At 55.8% G+C, this 24,616-nt stretch overlaps 1 protein-coding gene across 2 annotated transcripts in view; it reads left to right on the top strand.

The window, feature by feature from the left end:
* SIN3B (SIN3 transcription regulator family member B) overlaps positions 1–20,114 on the top strand; it is a 49,473-nt gene extending 29,359 nt beyond the window's left edge. The window contains exons 9-20 of one of the 2 annotated variants that reach the window (XM_007995663.3): positions 3,395–3,602; positions 3,927–4,022; positions 4,725–4,841; positions 6,059–6,297; positions 7,315–7,498; positions 10,415–11,030; positions 12,122–12,291; positions 15,882–16,055; positions 16,310–16,402; positions 17,349–17,443; positions 17,981–18,188; positions 18,294–20,114. In XM_007995663.3, the coding sequence (XP_007993854.1) occupies positions 3,395–3,602; positions 3,927–4,022; positions 4,725–4,841; positions 6,059–6,297; positions 7,315–7,498; positions 10,415–11,030; positions 12,122–12,291; positions 15,882–16,055; positions 16,310–16,402; positions 17,349–17,443; positions 17,981–18,188; positions 18,294–18,524 (2,431 nt within the window). In that variant the 3' untranslated portion in view covers positions 18,525–20,114. The remainder of the gene's footprint in view (positions 1–3,394; positions 3,603–3,926; positions 4,023–4,724; positions 4,842–6,058; positions 6,298–7,314; positions 7,499–10,414; positions 11,031–12,121; positions 12,292–15,881; positions 16,056–16,309; positions 16,403–17,348; positions 17,444–17,980; positions 18,189–18,293) is intronic. The other variant, XM_007995664.3, reaches the window with a different exon arrangement.
* Positions 20,115–24,616: the final 4,502 nt, after the last annotated feature.

The raw sequence follows: 24,616 nt of genomic DNA, 5'->3' as shown, positions 1-24,616 counted from the left end.
GACCACGGCCTGGCGCAGTAGCTCACGCCTGTAATCCTAGCACTATGAGAGGCCGAGGCGGGTGGATCACCTGAGGTCAGGAGTTCAAGACCAGCGTAACCAGTATGGTGAAACCCCATCTCTACTAAAAATAAAAAAAAATTAGCCAGACGTGGTGGCCTGTGCCTGTAGTCCCAGCTACTCGGGATGCTGAGACAGGAGAATTGCTTGAACCCAGGAAGCAGAGGTTGCAGTGAGCCGAGATTGCACCACTGCACTCCAGCCTGGGCGACAGAGCAAGCTGTCTCAAAACAAAAAAACTCAACCAGCCTGGGCAACATAGTGAGACCTCGTCAAAAACTAGCCAGAAGTGGTGGCGTGTACCTGTAGCTACTTGGGAGGCTGAGGTGGCTGGATCACTTGAGTTTTGGCAGAGCCCTGATCTCACCACTGCACTCAGCTTGGGTGACAGCGTGAGACCCTGTCTCAAAAAAATATATAAGGAAACTGAGGCTCAGATCAAATCCCTCTGACTTACCCTAGACAAGCACTCATAGGTGAGCTTGGCGTGCTGTAGGTGGCAGCCGGGGTGCTCCAGCCTCAAAGCCAGCCCTTTGCACGTTCTCTGCTTTCTGCGCACAGTGGCTGCTGGGCGTAGCGTAAACAGGTGCGTGCTGTCAGGCTGGGCTTCGATGTCTTTTGTGTTTTTTTTTTTTTTAACTCAGCATTTCTTGGAAGTGTTTCAGCATCAGATGTGAACCCATGTCCTCATTTTTAAGCGACTGTCCCTTACCAGGGTCTCTAACGATGGACATTTGTCTCTAGTCCTCCCTATCAGTGGCATTGACATCAAATGCTCCTGAGGCTACGACCCGCGTGGGCCAAGCTGAGCTCATCAGAAGGCCTTTCCCTGGTGGTCCCGGGCATGCACGTGTTGGGGTGATCTTTTCAGTGGTTTTTCTTTCTTGGGCTGCCGAAGGTCTGTAACCGCCCTGAAGAACAGCCCGGAGCAGGATGGTGTTACTCTAGTCTCAGCCAAAACAGGGACTCCTGGGGTCTGTTTGTGACGTGGGTGGTGGGCACACGGGTGGGCCTTTTCTATGGACGTGGAGTGCACATTCACCTTGAGTCGCCTCCACTGGGCTCAGAATCCAGCACTCTCTGAGCCTGGGTCTCACCTGGGACAAGGGGCCCCCAGGGACTGTGTGTGGAGCTGGTGTTGGCACCTGCGCCCAGCGGGCACACGACCACCCCGGGTTGGAATTGGGACTCAGCTTCCTACTAGCCAAGCGAGCCTCAGTGTCTTTGTAAAATGGCCATACCTCCCTCCTGGGTTTGTCAGGAGGTTAGAGGGGAAGACAAAAGGAACATGAAAGGCGAGAATCTGAAAGGCAAGGTGCTGAGCAGATGGTCAGTGCTGGGACAGTCAGCTGTTCTTGTTTCCATGTTTCGGCAGTAGAGACTCATACGGGGAAGGGCGTTAGGGGAAGGGTCTGTATGGAGCAAGGTCGGGAATGGAAGCGGACCTCTGCGTGTTCTTGACACAATGCTTGGTTGGGTTAGGAACATTCACCACCACGTGGCATTCCTCTGCGTGTTCCACCTGCAGTCAGGTGCTCAGCTGGGCTGGGCGGCTGAACACGGCCCAGGGAACTGCCCCTCGCAGCTGGCAGCCACATGGCAGCCAGGGTGAACTGGGTTCAGCATTCCCTTCTAGCGATCCTGATTTGTGTTTATCCCAGCAGTAGCCTCAGGTGTCTCTGCAGCGTTTTCGTCGGTATCTTTCCTCCCTACGTTTCCATTGGCTTGTGGGTTTTCCTTGTGAGCACAGTTGGCATAGGGTTCTTAAATACGCGGCACGACGGAGGCCACATCAATGAGGGGGGCATCATTATGTGAGGGTGGGCTGGGTGGCTGGGTCACTGCAGGATTGTGGCACCAGCAAAGTAACTGCACCTTTTTTTTTTGTAGGATCTGATGTTACTGCTTAGAGACGGGGTCCCGCTGTGTTGCCCAGGCTGGTCTCAAACTCTTGAGCTGAAGCGATCTTTTCCCATCTTGGCCTCCTGAGTAGCTGGGATTCCAGGCACACACCACCAGATCTGATACTGTTTTAAACAGAAATCCAGTTGGCATTGTAGAGTCGTTTGCATTAAAGCCTTCCTATCGTCGACCACAGCCATGACCTGATGACTTTCAAGCCTGTGTCCAGAGAGGGGTTCACAGAGAGGAGTCTCCCTCGTGAGAGGGGAAGACTGTAGATCAGAGATAGGCAGGCTTGATCTCTGAGGGACCAGACGGGCTGTGTGGAGATGACTCATACCTCTCTTGTGCAGGCCACAGGCAGTGCGTACACAAGTGGACGTGACTGTGGGCCAGTGAAACTTTATTTACAGTGGGATGGCTGGGCATGGTGGCTCACTCCTGTCACCCGAGCACTTTGGGAGGTTGAGGTGAAAGGGATCACTTGAGGCCAGGAGTTCAAGACCAGCTTGGACAACATAGCAAGACCCCATCTCTACAAAAATTTTAAAAATTGGCCGGGCATGGTGGCTCACACCTATAATCCTAGCACTTTGGGAGGCCGAGATGGGCAAATCTCTGGAGGTCAGGAGTTTGAGACCAGCCTGACCAACATGGTGAAACCCCGTCTCCACTAAAAATACAAAATTTAGCCAGGCGTGGTGGTGCATGCCTGTAATCCCAGATACTCAGAAGGCTGAGACAGGAGAATAGCTTGAACGCAGGAGGTGGAGGTTTCAGTGAGTCGAGATTGTGCCCTTGCACCCCAGTCTGGGCGACGAGTGAAACTCTGTCTCAAAAAAAAAAACAAAAGAAATTAGCTGGGCGTAGTGGCACATGCCTGTGGTCCCAGCTATTGAGGAGGCTGAGGTGGGAGGATCTCTTGAGCCCAGGAGTTTGAGGTTGCAGTGAGCTGAGATCATGCCACTGCCCTTGAGCCTGGGCAACAGAGTGAGACACTGTCTCTAAAAAAAAAAAAAAAAAAAATACCAAACCAAACAAAACACAGGCAATGGGCAGACTGGCTGTGGCTTGCCGCTCCCTGGCCTCAAGCCTGGCCTCTTCCAGTCAGGGAACATCATGGGCTCCAGCTTCTGCCAGGTCAAGTCATCTTTTCTGGTGTATTTCAAAGCCTCCCTGTGAGTATGGGGTCAGTAGGCACAGGAAGGGACCTGGTGTGTGACAGAGGGGTGGGAGGCCCATTCATTCACATACCTCGGGACTTGCAGTGACTTCCTGTGTATTGGATTCTTCCGCCTCTCATTTGTGTCCATGATGTTGAATTCTGACTCTGTTTAAGCTGTAATGTCCACATGAAGCCATTCTAAAATCTCCAGATCCCTCTCAGAAGGTCCCAGGGATGACCAGTTACCATTTTTCTTTATCTTTGAAGGAAATTTCCAGAGCTGTTTGCACAGTTCAAGTCCTTCCTAGGGGTAAAAGAACTGTCCTTCGCGCCACCCATGAGCGACAGATCCGGGGACGGGATAAGCCGGGAAATCGACTATGCATCTTGCAAGCGCATAGGATCCAGCTACCGGGCACTCCCCAAAACCTACCAGCAGCCCAAGTGCAGCGGGAGGACAGCCATCTGCAAGGAGGTAGCGCTCCCTGGGGCTCACATGCTCGCTGACACGGTGCATCCCCCACCCCTCCCCAGCAAACACCCAATACCCCCGTTTTGAATGAAATGCTGTGTGCTCAGCCCTCCTGAATGTTGGGTTGTGGGTGGTGCTGGGATGTGGCCCAGCAAAACCACCTGAGCAGAGACAACAGTGTTGTACCCTGCTGGTAGTTTTGGCAAAACACAGAGTGTCAGGGATAATGTGGAGTTCAGCTTATTCATCTGTTATTTGACTTAGGTTTATTGCTGCCATGATTCTGCTCCGTCCCGGGCTCACTGACCTCAGTGTGTTTCTGTTTAGCTTGACCATTGGACACTTCTCCAGGGTTCGTGGACAGACGATTACTGCATGTCCAAGTTCAAGAATACCTGCTGGATTCCAGGATATAGTGCAGGGGTCAGCAAACTCTGGCCCATGGGCCCTGGCCCACTGCCTGTGTTTGTAAATAAAGTTTTATTGGCACACAGACACAACCATTCATTTACATATTGCCTGTGGCTGCTTTTCTCACCACAAAGGCAGAGTTGAGTATTCATCCAGGATGGCCTGCAAAGTCTGAGATAGTTGCTCTCTGACCCTTTGCAGAGAGAATTTACCAATGTCTGAAATGAAATCAGCCCTCCATATCTGCAAGTTCCTCATCTGTGGTTTCAACTAACCATGGATTGAAAATATGTGGGGAGAGAGAAACCAAAAAATGACAGTACAGCAATAAAGCGTAATCCACATTTTAAGAATGCAGTGTAACAATGATCTACACAGCATTTACATTGCATTAGGTATAAGTATTCTAGAGATGGTTTTGCATAGGTTATATGCAAATAGGATTCCATTTGACATCAGGGACTTGAGTATCTGTGGATTTGGGTCTCCAGGGGTGGTTCTGGAACCAATCTCCCAGGATACCAAGGGAGTGTTCACTTGACCAAAGTCATGTTTTCCCTTAAAAACTTGATTCATCTTCCCATTTGTATAAGGCAGTTGCCTATCATATAATCAGGATTGTATTATATATCTTGGTACTTTCTACACTGGCTAACAGCAAATCTTGGCTCCTGGGGCATGCAGCGCCGTTCATGGCATTTCCTCTCGATGCAGGTACTGAATGACACCTGGGTCTCCTTCCCCTCCTGGTCTGAGGACTCCACCTTCGTCAGCTCTAAGAAGACACCGTACGAGGAGCAACTTCACCGCTGTGAGGACGAGCGCTTCGAGGTGTGTGTGCTGCTGTGGCCGGGCCCCCCGGCACATGCCTGTCCCCCTTCTCCACAGGACATGCGTCCTGATCCTCCTCCACTGTGCCAGTCTCCTTTTAGAAGCAGGGATTGCAGCACATTCCAGCAGCTCCTGGAAGCTTCCTGCGGGGTCTTGCTGGCCTCTGGGCTGGCTACCAGATGGCACTCTTTTTTTCTGTTTAAAAATTTTGTTTGGACTGGGTGTGGTGGCACACACCTGTAATCCCAGCACTTTGGGAGGCCAAGGCAGGTGGATCATTTGAGCTCAGGAGTTTGAGACTAGCCTGGGCAACATGGTGAAACCTCATCTCTACCAAAAATACAAAAATTAGCCGGGCATTGTGGCAGGTGCCTGTAATCCCAGCTACTGGGGAGGCTGAGGCAGGAGAATTGCTTGAGCCAGAGAGGCCGAGGCTGCAGTGCAGAGGCCGAGATCGAGCCACTGCACTCCACCCTGGGCAATAAAATAAAAATAAATTTAAATTACGTTAAAGAAACTTTTATTTATTTATTTATTTTGCTTGCTCTGTCTCCCAGGCTGAAAGTGCAGTGGCACGATCATGGATCACTGCTGCCTTGACCTCCCAGGGTCAAATGATCCTCCCACCTCAGCCTCCTTTGTAATTGGAACCACAGGTGCACACTACCATGCCCAGGTTGTTGTTTTTTTTTTAACTTTTTTTGTAGAGATGAGGCCTCGCTATGTTCCCCAGGCTGGTCTCACACTCCTGACCTCAAGCGATCCTCCTGAGTAGCTGGGATTACAGACACGCCACCATTCCTGGCTAATTTTTGTATTTTTAGTAGAGACGGGGATTCACCATGTTGATCAGGCTGGTCTCGAACTCCTGACCTTGTGATCTGCCTGCCTCAGCCTCCCAAAGTGCCAGGATTACAGGCGTGAGCCACCGCACCGGGCCATAAATTTTTTAATTAGCCAGGCATGGTGGTGCACACCTATATTCCTAGCTACTTGGGAAGCCAAGGTGGGAGGATCGTTTGAGCCCAGGAGGTTGAGGCTGCAGTGAGCTGTGATTGTGCCACAGCACTTCAGTCTGGGTGACAGAGCAAGACCCTGTCTCCTACACACACACACCCCCCCCAAAAAAAATCCTCTGCTCTCTGAGGTCCCAGGCCCCTCCCTGAGGCCTCTTGAGTTCCCCAGTGGCTGACCCCTTCCTGCCTTCCTTTCCATAGTTAGACGTTGTCCTGGAGACGAACCTGGCCACGATCCGCGTGTTGGAAAGCGTGCAGAAGAAGCTCTCTCGGATGGCGCCAGAAGACCAGGAGAAGTTCCGGCTGGACGACTCCCTCGGAGGCACGTCGGAGGTGATCCAGCGCCGTGCCATCTATCGCATCTATGGCGACAAGGCCCCGGAGATCATCGAGAGCCTCAAGAAGAACCCCGTCACCGCTGTCCCTGTTGTCCTGAAAAGGTGCCCTGCGGCATCCCGCCTTCCCTTCCCTTCCCTTCCCTGCCACAGGGAGCCCCTGGAGAGCTCGTTAGTGCTGTTTGTCAACAGGGGTAATCTCCAGGGGAGGTCTCAGGCCTAGGGCTGGCTTCTTGTATTTCCCAGTCTCCCACTCCTGAGAGGAGAGCACTGTGACCTTCTAGGACTTTCCACCTTGCACATAATCACTTCTAGACGTCTAAACTGCTTTAAGAGTCAGATGCAACCACTACACTGTGGCTTGCATTTTATTTAATGCTGCATCTCGGACACCATCCGGTGCTAGTGAACCGGTATTTATCTTTTTTTTTTTTTTTTTTTTTTTTTTTTGAGACGGAGTCTTGCTCTGTAACCCGGGCTGGACTGCAGTGGCCGGATCTCAGCTCACTGCAAGCTCCGCCTCCGGGGTTCACGCCATTCTCCTGCCTCAGCCTCCTGAGTAGCTGGGACTACAGGCGCCCGCCACCTCGCCCGGCTAGTTTTTTTGTATTTTTAGTAGAGACGGGGTTTCACCGTGTTAGCCAGGATGGTCTCGATCTCCTGACCTCGTGATCCGCCCGTCTCGGCCTCCCAAAGTGCTGGGATTACAGGCTTGAGCCACCGCGCCCGGCCATGAACAGGTATTTATCAAGTGACCACTTTAAGGCAGGTGCAATGCTTGGCCCTGGGGTTGCGCAGCTGAGTGAGGCAGACCCAGTCCCTCTCCTCTTGGGACTCACAGCTGAGCAAGGGACCTGAGTGGCTGAGCTAGCAGCCATGCGGAGAGTGCTGGGTGCCTGGGAGGAGGCGGAGGAACCGGGAAGCCGGCCACATTGGCTCCGTGAGGCCATCACGCCCTTCCTCTGACATGCACAGAGCCCACTGCATAGACTAGGCTGGGAGCTGGCTGGGCTTGGATCCTGGGCCCCCAGTCAAGTCCCAGAGGAAGACAGGCCAGCCCCAGGATGCTTCAGGGAGGATACCCTGGCTTGTCCCTGGTGCTGACACCTCTTCTCCCCACAGGCTGAAGGCCAAGGAGGAGGAGTGGCGGGAGGCCCAGCAGGGCTTCAACAAGATCTGGCGGGAGCAGTATGAGAAGGCGTACCTCAAGTCCCTCGACCACCAGGCTGTGAACTTCAAGCAGAACGACACCAAGGCCCTGCGCTCCAAGAGCTTGCTCAACGAGATTGAGAGCGTCTATGACGAGGTACAGCCTTCCCTAGCCCTGCCGGCTGGCGGGGGTGGGGTCCTGGCTCTCCCGACCGCCAGGTCTGTGCCTCTAGTTCCCTGGTGCTTAGGTGGGGTAGTGGCATTGCCCTTTCAGGGCTGTGTCAAGGCGAGAGTTCATGTCTCTGTGATGCCCAGCCTGCGGCCTGCCCTAGGAGAACCAGCAACTCTGCCATTGTCTGTCTGTTTGTTTAGAGGCAGAGTCTCGCCCGCTCTGTCGCCCAGGCTGGAGTGCAGTGGTGCGATCTCAGCTCACTGTAACCTCCACCTCCCTGGTTCAAGCGATTCTCCTGCCTCAGCCTCCCAAGTAGCTGGGACTATAGGCACGTGCCACCACACCTGGCTAATTTTTGTATTTTTAGTAGAGACAGGGTTTCACCATATTGGCCAGGCTGGTCTTGAACTCCTCACCTTGTGATCCACCCGCCTCGGCCTCCCAAAGTGCTGGGATTACAGGCGTGAGCCACCGTGCCTGGCCAACTTTGCCGTTGTCTAGAGAAGTCTCCGTCCCTCCTGTGGGGCAGTGACGGACTCCAGCTTAGATGGCAGGTGGCAGCAGCCTTCATTTCTTTCTTGCCGACTGTGTTGGGCAGCGGTGTTAGCAATGCAGAAGGAGTCATATATCATCTGACCTCACTCCTGAACCTGACTCTGCTACAGCATTATTCTGATTTTACCAGTGGGGAAACCGAGGCACAAGAGGTTGCATTTGCCTGGGCTGGTTGCAGGGGGCCAGGGCTCTGAGTCAGTGGGTTCAAGGCTTTCGGCTGCATGTCCTCGCTGCAGGCTCACAAGGCCTGAGTTACAGAACCAAGGCCAGCGGGACCCTCAGGTTGCCAGGAACTGGGCCTGTTAGTGGCTGTGCGTAGGGAGTGCCTGTCTGCAGGATCCTGAAGGGGGAAGCTTGGCAGGGTGCTGGGCATAGTGACAGCCAGCTGTCGGGAAGGTCCTTGGACACTCTGAAGAGGTGGCTGGGGAGGGCACGCTGCTCCCCAGGCAGTGCCCAGATCATGGCACGGGCTGCATTGTCAGCCTGGTGCCCACCTGGGCAGGGGGCGGTGCCTCACCTGATTTGGTGTCTTGCTCCTGTCACTGCACAGTGAGCGGTCGCTCCTTTTACAACATAGAAACGGAATCCACAGGAGCCAGGCTGCTGGCCCAAGGCCTCTCCCAGAGCCTGTGGGACTGTGGGGACCCCCTTCCCTCCCACCTCCCTCCCCATGGGCCACCCTCGCCCCAGGCCTACCCACAGCCGCTCTGGCTTCCTCACTCTAGTCCTCGGCGGATCCCCAAGCCCAAGACCCCGCATAGGTTCTGTGGGTCTGTAGTGTCTGCAAAGTGCAGATGATGAAGTAGCCCTGGAAATCCACCAATGAGACCCCGAGTTCCTGGGTCCCTCCCTGGGGCTGGGGCTGACGAGGCAAGGGGCACCAAGGTTGGCCCCCTGGCCTGACAGATCTCTGCACATGCAGGTCCTTGATGAGTCTCCATCACACAGTTTACAAAGCATGGTTACGGGTCACAGACGTGGGGGTCGTGCTTCAGAGGGCACTGTAAAGGAATTTCAGTGTTTATGGCATAAATGAGACCTGGGGGACTTAGGAAGCGGTCAGAGGGCGGAGGTCACACTGAAGAGCCCGGAACAGGGCTGAGCGTGCAGACTCCTAGGAACCAGCTCAGCGTGCTTGGCCCCACCAGCCTCTATGCTGCCCTGCAGGGGAGGAGGAAGGGAAACCTCAGGCTGCTGGGAGACCTGGTCCTTCCCCTGGGAGCCTGCAGAGATGGCGTCCACGCTCACTTTCCCCAAGAGCCCCAGTGTGTCTGCCTCCCTGCCTCCCTCCCTGAGGGGTTGGGGCCGCCCAGCAGAGGCACTGGGTGCCAGGACGGTGGTGTGGGAGGCTGGAGGAAGGGGTGATTGTCTTAACGGTGTGAGGGAATGAAAGTCGTGATCTGGATAAAGACCAAGGGGAGGGGTGAGCCTGGGACAGCGTTTTCCAGGGCATGAGAGCAAATGGGCATGTGCAAAGGCCCTGCACACACAGGAGGGAGCTCAGCGCCCTGGAGCATCGCAGGAAGGAGCCTGGGGGCCGTGAGGCTGGAGGGGCTATGGAGGGGCACCCCAAGGGCTGGCATCTTCTGAGGGGCAGTGCCTGAGGAGTGTTAGTTGAGGTGACCATGCTCCTGTGGGCCAAATCGCCCTGGACCCAGTGAGGAGAACGGTTGGAGCAGGCTGGTGGGAGCTGGTGGGAGGGCTGGTGACATGACGGTGGTAGCAAGCACGTGCAGGGGTGGCGGGTGACAGCAGCGGAGGTGGGGACTTGGGGACGGTGGGCGTGCAGGGCTTCAGATGTGAGCAGTTGCAGGCCTCCTGGGTAGTAGATGGAGGGCAGCGGCAGAGAGGTCACAGCTCACCCTGTGCCTCCTTGACCTCATCGATAGCATGGTATGGGCAGCCCCAGTCAAGCTGGAATCAGGCGCCACCGTTGCTGTCAGTAGGAGGAGGTCGGCCTCAGAGGTTTCCCCATGCTGAGCCACAGGGCCCCCATTCTGCCCTAGAGCTGGGCTGAGCGACAGACCCAGGCTTGACGCTGTCAGACCCCCTGTGAACCCTGCCCCACATCTCAGAATCCTCTCGGCTCCTCCGACTGGGTCCCGGGATGACTTGGGTCTGCCTTGCTTCCGGAGAGGGGACCAGGGGCACGTGGGGCTGCACAGGAGGTTGAGGCAAGCGACCTGCCCCCCAGGCCCTGCCTCTCCCCGACGTTGGCCGCCCATCCTGCTCCGGGCAGCGCTCGTCCACCTTGGTGGCCCAGTTAACAGCGACTTGTGAACGGGCACGGGGGGTCCTCTGGGTGCTGGATGGCTTTCCGTCTCATGGCCGCCCTTTCCCCCACAGCACCAGGAGCAGCACTCGGAGGGCCGCAGCGCCCCCTCTAGCGAGCCACACCTCATCTTCGTGTACGAGGACCGACAGATCCTGGAGGATGCAGCAGCGCTCATCAGCTACTACGTGAAGCGGCAGCCGGCCATCCAGAAGGAGGACCAGGGCACCATCCACCAGCTGCTGCACCAGTTCGTGCCCAGCCTCTTCTTCTCTCAGCAGCTGGACCTGGGGGCCTCTGAGGAGTCAGCTGACGAGGACCGGGACAGCCCCCAGGGGCAGAGCACAGACCCCAGCGAACGGAAGAAGCCGGCGCCAGGACCCCACAGTAGCCCCCCAGAGGAGAAGGGGGCCTTTGGGGATGCCCCGGCCACTGAGCAGCCACCCCCGCCACCCCCACCGCCACACAAGCCTCTGGACGACGTCTACAGCCTCTTCTTTGCCAACAACAACTGGTACTTCTTCCTGCGCCTGCACCAGACCCTGTGCTCCAGGCTGCTGAAGATCTACCGCCAGGCGCAGAAGCAGCTCCTGGAGTATCGGACCGAGAAGGAACGGGAGAAGCTGCTGTGTGAGGGCCGCAGGGAGAAGGGCAGCGACCCCGCCATGGAGCTGCGGCTGAAGCAGCCCAGTAAGGCTCCGAAGCCTGCCGGAGGCCCCGGGGGGTGCCTGGGGTTTGGGGTCGCAGCTCATGATCTGACATGTCCTGTTACTTTTCTTCCTGGCTTTTCATTTTAAGAGAATTCTGTGATTTCAGATGGGAAATTGCAAACAGGAAGTTGCCAGCATAAGACAGAGGTCTCAGGTACCCTTCGCCCAGGCTCCACCGGCACTGGCACCTGTCCTGGGTGTAGCACCCTCTCCTGACCGGGGAACCTTTGTTTCTCATGGGCCCTCTCGTGGAGCCGTCGCGGCCCAGCTGTTGTGCAGGCTGGAGTATAGTGGCGGGATCTCGGCTCACTGCAACCTCCACTATCCTGGGTTCAAGTGGTTCTCCTGCCTTAGCCTTCGAAGTAGCTGGGATTACAGGCGCTCGCCACCATGCCTAGCTAATTTTTTGTATTTCTTTTTTGAAATGGAGTCTTGCTCTATTGCCCAGGCTGGAGTGCAGTGGTGTGATCTCACTGCAGCCTCTGCCTCCCAGGTTCAAGCAATTCTCTGTCTCAGCTTCTGAGTAGCTGGGATTACAGGCACCCGCCACCATGTCCGGCTAATTTTTTTTGTATTTTTAGTGGAGACGGGGTTTCACCATCTTGGCCAGGCTGGTCTTAAACTCCTGACCTTGTGATCCACCTGCCTCAGGCTCCCAAAGTGATGGGATTACAGGCGTGAGGCACTGCGCCCGGCCCAATTTTTTATATTTTTAATAGAGACAGGTTTTCACCATGTTAGCCAACGGTCTCAAACTCCTGAACTCAGGTGATCCAGCTGCCTCGGCCTCCCAAAGCGCTGGGATTACAGGCACGGGCCACCATGCCTGGCTCCACAGCACTCTCTGTGCCATCCCTGGGTTGCCGGCCAGATTAGGCAGCCTCAGGGAGGGTGGCAGTGAACGCCAGCTACTTGGGTTTCCTGATGACTCCCAGATTTGCCCCAGGGGTGGCGGGTGAGGGCCGCTGGGCCCCACGGGGGCATTTGTTGGGGCTCTGTGGTGCCAGAGCTTGGCCTGTGTGGCTTTGTGCACTCCAGGAGGCATGTGGATGAAGCTGCGTGTCTCCACAGGTGAAGTGGAGCTGGAGGAGTACTACCCAGCCTTCCTGGACATGGTGCGGAGCCTGCTGGAGGGCAGCATCGACCCCACGCAGTACGAGGACACCCTGCGCGAGATGTTCACCATCCATGCCTATGTGGGCTTCACCATGGACAAGCTGGTGCAGAACATCGCGCGGCAGGTGAGCCGGGCCAGGGCGGGGCCGCCCCTGAGGACGCTGGAAATGGTTCTGCCGTCATTTCACTCCCACCTGGGAAGGGGGCCCGTGGTCGGCACAGCAAACCTATCCTGTTTTTCCTTAATCGAGACAAAATTTACATAACGTGAAATTACCCATTTTGATGTTCAGTTTGGTAACATTTAGTACATTCACAATATTGTGCAACCACCACCTCTGTCTAGTTCCAGAACATTTCATCTTTCCAAAAGGAGACCCCATCCCCATCAGCAGCCACTCCCCATTCCCCCGCCCCAAGCCCCTGACATCCAGTCATCTGCTTTCTGCTTCTGGATTTCCCTCGTGCTTCATTCCTATTTATGGCTCTGTAGTAGTCAGTTGCATGGGTAGCTACATTTCATTTCTCCATCTCGGCTGTGGCTGCCTTACAGAGATTGTGAGCACTACTGCTCTGAATATTTGTGTACAGGTTTTTGTTCTGAGTTCCTGTTGACAAACCGTTCTTGAGGATAAATTGACAACATGGAAAAAACCTTAACCCACTTATCCTGGGGGAGGGTGGGAGTAGTGGTGTTCATCCGTGTTGGTTCTAGTAGTAGCAAAAACCCAGCCCCTGCTGAATGTCAACGCAAGGAAACCAGTCACGTAAACATAAACAGCAGACATCCCAGACGAGCTGGGTGTGGTTCCAGGACGTGGGTCCTGCTTGGTTTCTGCCAGAGTCATTGTTCATGGTGACCTCCGTTTCCTGGTCACCCAGTGAGGCTGTTCATCATAAAGCGGGAAAAAAGCTGGAAGAAAAATAATGCCATTACTCTCCCACCCAGACACAGTCACAAGAAGCATTTCAGACAGGATGTTTCCTTCCAGGTTTTAAAGACTGCTTAATGCAAGTAAAACACACACGCAGAAAAGTCCCCAAATTTGAAGGGGGCAGATGGGTGGGGTTTCATCAAAAGAACCCCTGCCCCTGTGTCCCCACCCAGCCACCTGCCACCCATGGACACTCACAACCCTGATTTCTTCTTCTTCTTTTTTTTCTTTTTTTTGAGACAGTTTTGCTCTTGTCACCCAGGCTGGAGTGCAGTGGCACGATCTCAGCTCACAGCAACCTCTGCCTCTTGGGTTCAAGCAATGCTCCTGCCTCAGCCTCTTAAGTAGCTGGGATTACAGGTGCTCACCACCACACCCGGCTAATTTTTGTATTTTTAGTAGAGGAGGGGTTTAACCATGTTGGCCAGGCTGGTCTTGAACTCCTGACCTCAGGTGATCCGCCTGCCTCTGCCTCCCAAAGTGCTGGGATTGCAGGTGTGAGCCACTGCACCCGGCATCACAGCCCTGATTTCTACACAGAGGTAGATCCCTGGTCTTGAGCCGTGTGTTCACAGAAGCAAACAGTGCCCGGCTGCATCCTGGGAGTGTCATTCTGTGAGATTCCTGTGTTGAGATCAACCAGCCAAGGATTCCCAGGAACGACCCCCACTCCGTCCACCTGTCTCCTGAGGACAGGCATGGGTGGCGCCCCGTGGGTGTGCCTCGTGGCCGTCCATGTACATTTCTGCTGCTGCCCTTGGGGTAAGGCAGAGAGAGGTGTGTCCCACTGATGGATACTTTCAGTGTCCTGGGTCACTCTTACCAGTGCTGTGCCAGGCCGCACTCTGTGTCCTCCCTGGGGCTTAGGGGCGTCTCTCCATCAGCTGGGAGCTGTTCGAATCTCGGTGGGCTCACATTAAATTTTCCTGATGGTCATGTGTGTGGTTGGGGCCTTGTCCTTTCATGGCCATTGGGACATCTTTTCTCTTGGAAAGCCGTCCACGGTGTTTGTGCCTGTTTCCATCAAGTCTGCCTTGTTGGTGACTGGGAGGGTTTGTATGTCTGGCCACAAGGACTTCATGAAACCCACAGCTGCGTTCCGACACTGTCACTTCAGCCTCCTCCACTTTCCCTCTGTGTGCCCGAAACAGGTCCCTGCCCATCACCGTCCACAGCAGTGGCCGCTCCCCGGGTGAGGGAGACACGAGTGGGGCAGCCTGGAGAGAGGACGCCCAGGGCCCAGCGCACGGTGTGGGGGCAGCGATGAGGGGGATGCCAGGGGCTGGCAGTCTGCCCTCCCAGGCCGGGCACCCTCATGGGCCATGGCTTTGGGGACAGCAGCCTTGCTTGTGGCACCAGGAGATTGACCAGATGGTTTATGGAAAGCATTGATTAATGTTTTAAAAGAATCTCCCACTTCCATAAACCTCTCCTCTAGAACCTTTTAAAGCAATGAAAATGGGCTGTCTGGCTGGAGCCGTAGTCAGAGCCTCGTGCTGCCCTGCTCTCCTGGCTGTGGCCTCGCCAAACCCCACCTGTAGCTCACTGGGCCAGGTGCTCACTGCGGGCCCCTCCATCCTGTTTGTAACCTGCCTCGAGGCCATGTCTGGACTCTGCCTCCCTTTATCTTAAAAATTAGCATTGCTGTTTTTTAGCAGTAGCAATAGGCATTCAGTGGGCACCTGCTGTGTGCCAGGTGCTTTCTTAAACCTGTGCGTATCCAGGTGGTATTGTATCCATTCACCAAAGCTGCACACGGAACCCCCAGGCAGTGTGGTCCCCTGACCAGGGCCTGGGCTGTGCAAGCGGGTGTTTCACACCAGCCTTGTCTGCCCCACAACCCCTGCTGTTTCCATTCCTTCCTTCTTCAGGGCAAAGGTGAAAGGAGTAGCAGTGTATTTACATCCAAGCATTTAGGGGAAAGGAACAGCCTGCACTCATACCACCTTCAGCTCATTCCTGGGTTTGCTTTGGAATATTTTTTTTAGTGTCTTTTCTATGTGTTTCTCACACACACGCAGGGTTTGCTGGTCTGGCTTGGTCTGATCTGGCCTGGTCTGTTTTGTTCAGGTCTGGTCTGGTCTAGTTTTGGTCTGACCTGGTCTGGCCTGGTCTGGTCTGGTTTTGGTATGGTCTGGCCTGATCTGGTCTGGTCTGGTTGGATTTTGGTTTGGTCTGGTCTGGTCTGATCTGGTCTGGTCTGGTCTGGTTTTGATTTGGTCTTATTTGGTCTGATTGGTCTGGTTTGGTTTTGATTTGGTCTGGTCTGATCTGGTTTGGTTTTGATTTGGTCTGGTCTGGTCTGATTTTGGTCTGGTCTGGTCTGATCTGATCTGGTCTGCTTTGGTTTGGTTTTGATTTGGTCTGGTTTGGTCTGGTCTGATTTTGCTCTGGTTTGGTTTGGTTTTGGTTTGGTCTGATTTGGTCTGGTCTGGTTTGGTTGGTTTTGGTTTGATCTGGTTTGGTCTGATCTGGTCTGGTCTGGTCTGGTCTGGTCTGATCTGGTCTGATCTGGTCTGGTCTGGTTTGGTCTGATTTGGTCTGGTTTGATCTGGTCGTGTCTGTTTTGGTTTGGTCTGGTCTGACTTGGTCTGGTCTGGTATGGTTTTGATCTGGTCTGCCCTGGCCTGCACACAGCCTGTCAGGATCCTGGTCTTCATCCCTGTGTCATGCAGTCTCCATCCTGACTTGTTTCTGGCCTTTGCCAACTTCCTCCGTGGGTGAGATGGGGGCTCCTGCAGGAGGCAGGGTGGCCGCACCACCTGCTTTCCTCCTGCCAGTTGCACCACCTCGTGAGCGACGACGTCTGCCTGAAGGTGGTAGAGCTCTACCTGAATGAGAAGAAGCGGGGCGCCGCCGGTGGGAACCTGTCCTCCCGCTGCGTCCGCGCCGCCAGGGAGACCAGCTACCAGTGGAAGGCTGAGCGCTGCATGGCCGACGAGAACTGCTTCAAGGTGAGAGGAGGCCTGGGGCTTACAAGCCGGGAGGCCCAGCCACTCTCTCAGCTCTGGACTCGGTCCTGGGTGGACCCTGGTTCAGCGGCCGGGACATTGGCCCTGCTGCAGAGCCCGTGAGGTACCATTGACCTACAGGAAGCGTCAGGGCTTTGGAAGGGTGGCAAAGGTGGGTGGCGGGTGGCCTTGCGAGCCTGCGCTGTGCCGGCTGGGCTATCCCAGCAGTTGAGGTTGTTGGCGTCCCTGCTCCGCAGGTGATGTTCCTGCAGCGCAAAGGGCAGGTGATCATGACCATCGAGCTCCTGGACACCGAGGAGGCCCAGACGGAGGACCCTGTGGAGGTCCAGGTGAGGCCCTGGCCCCAGTCCGTGCCACGCACACCAGGGAGCGCCTGAGGGCAGCAGCATGGGGCTCCCACCAGCCAAGCGCAGGCTGCACAGCATCCAGAGATCCTCCCTCTGCAGGCGGCAGGCTCTCCTTGAGGCCTGGTGGGTGGGGTTGCCTCCCTCCCTGCTCACCCACCAGGCTGTCTTCTGTGCCCCCTCTCCAAAGAGCAGACCGCTCCTCCTGAGCCAGCAGGTGCGTCCCAGGGCAGGAGGGGAGCCAGGCCACCTCTCCCTGGCCCCCAACTCCCACGCAGGGCATCCCCGTGGCTGACCTCTGCACCTCCCGTGTCAGGGCTGCATCCTGATCCTAATCCCCAGCAGAGGAGCCACCTGGCCCCAGCTCCCAGTCACCATTTTTGTGGGGACAGATGTTTCCTGCTCACCTCCTGCATCCTGGTGACAGTGAGGCATTGACCCCAGGGTGTGTCACTGGGGCCTGCAGCTCCCAGCACCTGCCAGCGGGTGCAGTGTGTGTGCACATTACTCAGCTGGCCAACTCCATTCATTTCCTGGGGCTGCAGTGATCACAAACCACGTGACTTCAAACAACAGAAGTCTATTCTCTCAACATCCTGGGGGTCAGCAGTCCACAGCCACAGTGTGGGCCAGGCCGTGCTCCTGCCAAAGGTTCTGGGACAGATCCTTCCTGCTCTTCCAGCTTCTGGGGGCTTCTGGCACCCCTCACTGTGGCCTGTTTGTGTGAGTCCCGCTGTCGCTGGGTCCTCTGTTGAGAGCTATAGTCCGGGCGGGTCTCCGTCAGGGATCGGAGTCCTCCGCAGCGGCGCTCCTCATGCTCTGGGAATAGGGGGCACAGAAGCCCTGTGAGCTCCTGAAATCAGGGTCTAGAGTGCGAGTGGCCATGGCCCTGCTGTGGGGCGTCACAGGCTGTGTCTCTCCCCATTTCCAGCACCTGGCTCGGTACGTGGAGCAGTATGTGGGGACCGAGGGCGCGTCCAGCTCACCCACCGAGGGCTTCCTCCTGAAACCCGTGTTCCTGCAGAGGTGAGAGGCCCTGAGATGCATGCTCTGTTCCTTCCTGTGGGAGTGTCCCCTTTGTCCTGACGGGGGCTGGACCATGGCACATTCTCTGGCTGGGAACACTTAGTAGGCACCTGCTGTGTGCTGAGGTGGGCCCTGCCCTTTTGAGGCTTGTGGTTTGCAGAAGAGGGATTAGTAACCCCAGGACGGTGAGGGGTACGAGGAGAGGGGCCAACCTCACAATGTGACAGTGGGCGGAAGAGCGAATGCCCGGCCTGGAGGGAGACACTGCCAGAGCTGGTGGGGCCAGGCCAGAGGCAGGCGGCTGTGGCAGGACCCTGGACCAACTCAGGTTGGGCTAGGATGGCACCTCTGGGACCAGTGGGGGCCGCTGGTGGTGTTCCGATCTGGGGGCGTTTCTTGTTGTTTCCATTTGCTTTTCTGTGGACCCCTGGGAGGTAGCACATCTGATGGTCCCAGGCCTAGGGGCTTCCCAGCCTGCAAATCCTCTCACGATACCGAGAGCGAGCCAGAGTCCATTCCACCTCCTCTCACCCCCAGGAACCTCAAGAAGTTCCGCCGCCGGTGGCAGAGCGAGCAGGCGCGGGCCCTGCGCGGCGAGGCCAGGAGCTCCTGGAAGCGGCTGGTGGGCGTGGAGAGTGCCTGTGACGTGGACTGCCGCTTCAAGCTCAGCACCCACAAGATGGTGTTCATCGTGAATTCCGAGGACTATATGTACCGTCGCGGAACCCTCTGCCGGGCCAAGCAGGTGCCAGGGGAGGCCTGGGCAGCCCCCACACCTCCCCCCCCACCCCAAGTTCTGGGGCCCTGGGGGTCCAGCCCTCAGCCGCCCTGACACCGGCCTCTCCAACAGGTGCAGCCCCTGGTCCTGCTCCGCCACCACCAGCACTTTGAGGAGTGGCACAGCCGCTGGCTGGAGGACAACGTGACAGTGGAGGCGGCCAGCCTGGTGCAGGACTGGCTGATGGGTGAAGAGGATGAGGACATGGTACCCTGCAAGACGCTGTGTGAGACGGTGCACGTGCACGGCCTGCCCGTGACCCGCTACCGCGTGCAGTACAGCCGCCGCCCGGCCTCGCCCTGACGTGCCCTTGGCCTTGGTTGTGTTGGGGCCGTTTTCTTGAACGACCTGAGAGGCATCTCCCAGCCCCTCTGCTGCCGGACAGCGCACTCCAGGGCAGGATGCCGCTCCCGGTCTCCTGTGGGCCTGCCGTGTGCCAAACCTGAGCTACCTGCACCCGAGCCCTGGGGCTCAGCCCCACCACAGGGGCGGGTGGACGTGCTGGCCGAGGAGCAAGCAATCACGTTTGCGTCCCTGTCCGTCACATGTGCCAAATCCCTGGCAGGCGGGTGGCCCCTGCCCTATGTTCTTACCGTGTCTTGGAAAAGTCACAGGTGACAGCCCTCTTGAGGCCTGCACTTTGGAGGGGGTCCATGTCCAAGAGACCCTGACAAGGAAGGAGTTGAGCCCTGGGTAGGCTTGCTTGAAAAGTGAGTCCTTCCAGAATATTCTCAGAGCTGCCAGAAATGTCACCTGAGGGTTTGGGCATCAGCTCTGCCCGGCTGGTGTTCAGGCCCACAGTCACTTTGGAAGTGAGAAGAACCCTTTAGCCAAACCTTTGGGATCCCACTTTGAAGTCAAGACCTGGAGTAGGTGGGCAGTGCCTCAGGAGACCCCGCTCTGGATAAGAGACACCCAACCCCAACTCCAGCAGCTGGACTCTGGGGCCACAAGGGGAGGGACCCCAGCCAGCGTTCCCGCAGAAGTGTTCCCGCAGAGCTGGCACCACCCCGTTGTGGGGCGGCGGGCCCAGTCGAGTTCACGCAGTGGGTACCCTAGGTGTATGTGTACACGCACAGATATTTATTCTTTTCGCTCTTAGTGGTTGTTATTTCTGCAGCAGCCAAGTCCCGCAGCTCCCTGGGGCTGAGATCTCCCTTTGTGGAACTCCAAGAGCTGCCCTGACAGTCCCACCCACCACCCACGGAGCCCCATCCGTCTGCCTACCCCGGGACCCACATGGCCACTCCAGGGATCGCTGTTATGCTTTCGTGAGGGGCTGAGGCAACTGTCCCATGAAGGCATCCAAGGCTTTCAGTGCCAAGAATCCCAAGTGACTGGGGCTGGGGATCGGTTCTCCAGGCCTCTCTCCCCGCACTGTGAGAGCCCCGGCCCTGGCCCCTGTGCACCAGTGGGCCCAGAATAACCACCACCCTCACCGTCCTGCAACAGCTGGACTCAAGTTTCCAGGAAGTGGAGATGCGTTTCTAGAAGTTCCCTGTGGAACCTGGAGGCTCCGGACGCCTTTGACTCCAGGCTGGGCGATTCCGAGGCCGACCCGTCCTCCTGGGATCCCCGCCCCCGCTCCCCAAGTGTCACGCAGGCACTTTGTACGTGTCCCGGTTTTCTAAGAAGGGAACTTGCCATCAGGATTCCTGCACCAGGCCCACGGTCGTCTCGGGCAGAGCCACGTGGGCCCTGGGTGCAGCCGGAGACCCCGCCGAGCCCCTCCTTTCGGTATTCCCATCCCCGCATGCTTCTAGGGAGCGCCTCTTTTCCGTTCTTGAGGAATTTCTGTTCTGGGGCTTGTCCTTCCTTTGCAGCTGTTTTGAATGTAGTTTTCCTTTTCTATTTATTTGCACATTAAAGTTAAAAATTGAATATTGACATCAAGCCATGAGGGTATGTTGGTCTCTTCCTGCGAGAGCCTTGCCGACTTCCTGCCACCAGGTCAGTGGGCGGGACCCATGGGAGCAAGGGGTGGCTGGGTGTGCCCACCCGGGCCCAGGGGGAGTCAAAGCCCACCTCGAACCAAGATCATCTCACACCCTGCACCTGCACCGCCACGACATGGGAGTGTCTTCTAGAATATTCTTTCCCAACTCCATATGCACATTTAGTGGGAATTAGAAGCGTCTTCTTCGCCCGAGTGTCTCTCATGCAGAACCCAATTTAAAGATCATGGTGTTTGCTCTAAGCTTCCCATGCCCAACCTGTCCTTCCAGGCCTGCGCCTGCCCACCCGCCCCACACGACCACCCTCCATACTCCATGGGGCCCACCCACCTCCTGGCTTTCACCATCATTTTCTCCTCATCTCCTGCCCCCTGTCTGTGTCCCAGGCCGCACACCTGCCTCCGGGTAGCAGAAGCCCCCAGCTCTGCTATGTCCCCTGGCTGACATGCCTAGAGGGTTCCAAGGCAGAAGTGGCCAGCCCCTCCCCTTCAGTATGGACTCCTCCATCCTCTGCAGGGACTATCCCCAACCTCCCCGAGGGGCCATAGCTGCCTCCCAAGGACCCATGTGCTCCCTGCACACCCGAGCTTCCCTGGCAGTTCTGACCCCCACCCCCACCAGAGGGTCAGGGCTCCCCGGGAGTGTGGCAAACCAGACTGGAGGCTGCCCTGTTTCCTTCTGCCTCGTTCCCACAGCTGGGGATGCCCAGGGTCCTCTCTGGGCCCCCAGACTGGCTTTCCTTGGTCAGAAGTGCTGCAGGGACTGGAAAAGGCTGTGCTTGTACCAGGAGACCAAACAAAGAGCAGATCTCCAAGGTAGCCCCGTGCTGAGGGGTCCACTGCCCTCAAGTAGGCAGGGCCTGTGGCCTTGACAAGGTGATATGAAATGAGAGAGGTCCCTCGCTGGCCCTGAAGATGTCTCCACTGTGCTGGGGAGGGGACCCCATGGCAAGGGACAGAGAGTGGCCTCCAAGAGCCAAGTGGGACCTCAGAGCCACCACTACCACCAGGACCCAAATTCTGCCCAAGTCCACCTAAGCCCAGAAAAGGCCCCCAAGCAGCAGATAAGGACACAGCCTGGCTGACACCTTGATCTCTGCCTCATTTGACCCTGAACCAAGGACCCAACCTGCCAGGCCGGACCCCTGACCCACGGAGAGGTGAGGTCATAGAGGTGTGTGGCTGTGAGCCACGTTCATTACCCAGAGAGAGAACAGCAGCGTTAATAAAGCCGCTGTATGTCCAGCACCTCCCCCTCCACCTCCTTCAAGTATGTGGAGGTGGCTGAGGGTCTCAGGAACCCCTACTGAGGGGGGAAATTAAAGAAAGAAAAAATTAAAAAGAGAATTGATCTTTCCTGTATTAGGCTGACTTGTCCCAGAGGCAGCAACGGGCACAGCCCAGACCCAGGAAAAGTCTTAATAATACTAAGAAGCCAAGACACAAAGGAATGTGCTCTGGAACCTCTCCCAGCACTCCCTCAACACACAGAGAAGAAAAAAGATTTTCCTTTGTTTTATGGTATGAGTTTATAGATTCCTGTTCTCTGTAACTAGTGACTTCAAGTATTGTGTTTTATCTAAGCAGTGAAGGTCATAAACCATGTGAGCAGGCCTGAGATATAGCCACCTGGGTGCCATAGTGATGGCCGTGGAATAAGCCATGCTAGGCACTAGGGCAAACCTAGATAATGGCCATCTGGGTTGCATAGCAAGAGTCATGTGTAATCCTAGTTATGAACCTGTTACAATTTGATGAACTGTCTTTGTCCTGCCTCTGTATCCCTGCTTTCACACCACAGTAAGCCTGCTTGAAGCTAACCCACCCCGTTTTTAAAGTGTGTGTAAAAGTCAAGTGCTGTCTTTATTCTAGGCCCAGTTTTTGTTTTATTTATTTTTTTTTTTTTGAGACGGAGTCTCGCTCTGTTGCCCAGGCTGGAGTGCAGTGGTGCAATCTCGACTCACTGCAAGCTCCACCTCCCAGGTTCACGCCATTCTCCTGCCTCAGCCTCCTGAGTAGCTGGGACTACAGGCGCCCACCACTGCACCCGGCTAATTTTTTTTTTTTTTGTATTTTCAGTAGAGATGGGGTTTCACTGTGTTAGTCAGGATGGTCTCGATCTCCTGACCTCGTGGTCCGTCTGCCTCGGCCTCCCAAAGTGCTGGGATTACAGGCGTGAGCCACTGCGCCCGTCCTCTAGGCCCCGTTTTTAGATGTTGAGTCCAGTGGGTCTGAGTGCGCTCAATAAAGATCCTCCTGTATACACCCCAAGGTCTCTCTTTTCCTCCTGTTTCCACAACACCACATGTGATGCTGACAGAGGGCGCTGGGACAGGGGCTTCCAGTGGGGCCCCAGGAGCATTTATTCTGTTGCTACTGAGGTGTTTGTCTCATTGGCTTTTGCAACATAGAACCAGTGCTTCCTGCCTGATGTCGTCACTTGCTGAGAATGAGGCCGACTACTCCAAACAGCAAACTGAATACCATCTAGCAATTGCGTTCCTTTGTATTTGCCCAAGGGAACTGAAGACTTGGGTCCACACAAAAACCTGCACACAGATATCTGCAGCCTTATTCACCAGCACCCAAACTCAGACACAACCAAGACTTCCTTCAGCGGGCAAATGGATAAACCATGTCACCTCCAGACAACAGGATATGAAAGGAAATGAGCAGGCCAGGTGTGGTGGCTCATGCCTGTAATCCCAGCACTTTGGGAGGCTGAGGCGGGTGGATTGATCACGAGGTCAGGAGATGGAGACCATCCTGGCTAACATGGTGAAACCCTGTCTCTACTAAAAAAAATACAAAAAATTACCTGGGCATGGTGGCAGGTGCCTGTGGTTCCAGCTACTCGGGAGGCTGAGGGAGGAGAATGGCGGTGAACCCAGGAGGCGGAGCTTGCAGTGAGCAGAGATCGCACCACTGCACTCCAGCCTGGGTGACAGAGCGAGACTCCATCTTGGGGAAAAAAAAAAAAAAAAAGGAAATGAGCCACGAAGCTGTGAAGACATGTAGGGGCCAGGCATGGTGGCTCACACCTATAATTCCAGCACTTTGGGAGGCTGAGGCAGGAGGATCACCTGAGATCAGTTCGAGACCAGTCTGGCTAACACGGTGAAACCCCGTCTCTACTGAAAATACAAAAATTAGCCAGGCATGGTGGCGGGCGCCTGTAATCCCAGCTACTCCAGAGGCTGAGGCAGAAGAATTGCTTGAACCCAGGAGGCAGAGATTTCAGTGAGCCGAGATCATGCTACTGCACTCTGGCCTGGGTGACAGAGCGAGACTCTGTCTCAAAAAGTAAAAGACACAAAGGCACCTCAAATGCATCTAACTAAGTGAAAGAAGCCAGCCTGGAAAGGCTGCACACTGCATGATTCCAACTATAGAACATTCTGGAAAAAGCAAAAGTATAGAGACAGTGAAAAGATCAGTGGTTGCCAGGGGGGCAGATGGGAGGAAGGAACCCATAGGTGGAGGTGGGAGGATGTTTAGGGCAGTGACACGAATCTGTGTGACACTATGGTCAATGGTGGACATGTCCTGACACATATGTCCAAACCCATAGAAGGTACAGCACCAAAAGTGAACCCCCATGGAAATGCGGGGTTCCAGAAGACAGAGCCATGTCCACACAGCTTTACCCATGACAACAAAGGCACCACTCTTGGTAAAGGACATAGACAGCAGGGGAGGCTTGCATGTGTGGGGCAGGGTTACGTGGGGACTCTGTACTTTCTGCTAAATTTCATTGTGAACCTAACACTGCTCTAAAAAAATTTTTTTTAAAAAAGCAATTTGACCCAAAGTCAGTCTCAGGAGGCCAGAGGGTGGAGGACAGAACGGGCCGGGGCGGGAACCTGCAGGGACGGGTGCAGGCTGAGGTCTCAGGAATGTGTCTGCACCTCGATGGTTTCCCTTCTCTTCTTCCCTTCTGGGGACCTTGGCAATCTGGGCTGGCTCCTGGGTCCCGCCTAGGTTTCAGACTCTGCCCCACCTTGAAGTTGGCCAGTCCCTTCTCTCTGTGGCTCCAGGAGTGGAGCCTCAGCCGTTGGTAGCGGGGAGCAAACAAACTCTGATTTGGGGCCCCAGAGAGGAAGCACTGGGAATCCAGGGGTTGGACAGGCTGGACCCCAAGCACTGCTTCCACCATGGCTGTCTGTGTGACCCTGGGAGTGACTGTCAGTCCTGGTGAGACAGGATCACAGCACCTGCCTCTCAGGCCATTCAACTGGGTTAATATCCCTGCCCAGCCAGGGAATGAGAGGAGGTGGCATCATGTTTGCTGGTGCCCATGTGGCCTCTTTTTTTTTTTTTTTTTTGAGACGGAGTTTCACTGTTGTTTCCCAGGCGGAGTGTAATAGTGCGATCTCAACTCACCGCAACCTCCACTTCCTGGGTTCAAGCGATTCTCCTGTCTCATCTCCCTGAGTAGCTG

The sequence above is a fragment of the Chlorocebus sabaeus genome, chromosome 6 (assembly GCF_047675955.1).
Source record: "Chlorocebus sabaeus isolate Y175 chromosome 6, mChlSab1.0.hap1, whole genome shotgun sequence".
Taxonomy (NCBI): Eukaryota; Metazoa; Chordata; class Mammalia; order Primates; family Cercopithecidae; genus Chlorocebus; species Chlorocebus sabaeus.
Note: the sequence above shows the minus strand (reverse complement) of the source record. Positions and strands in the feature narration are given on the sequence as shown.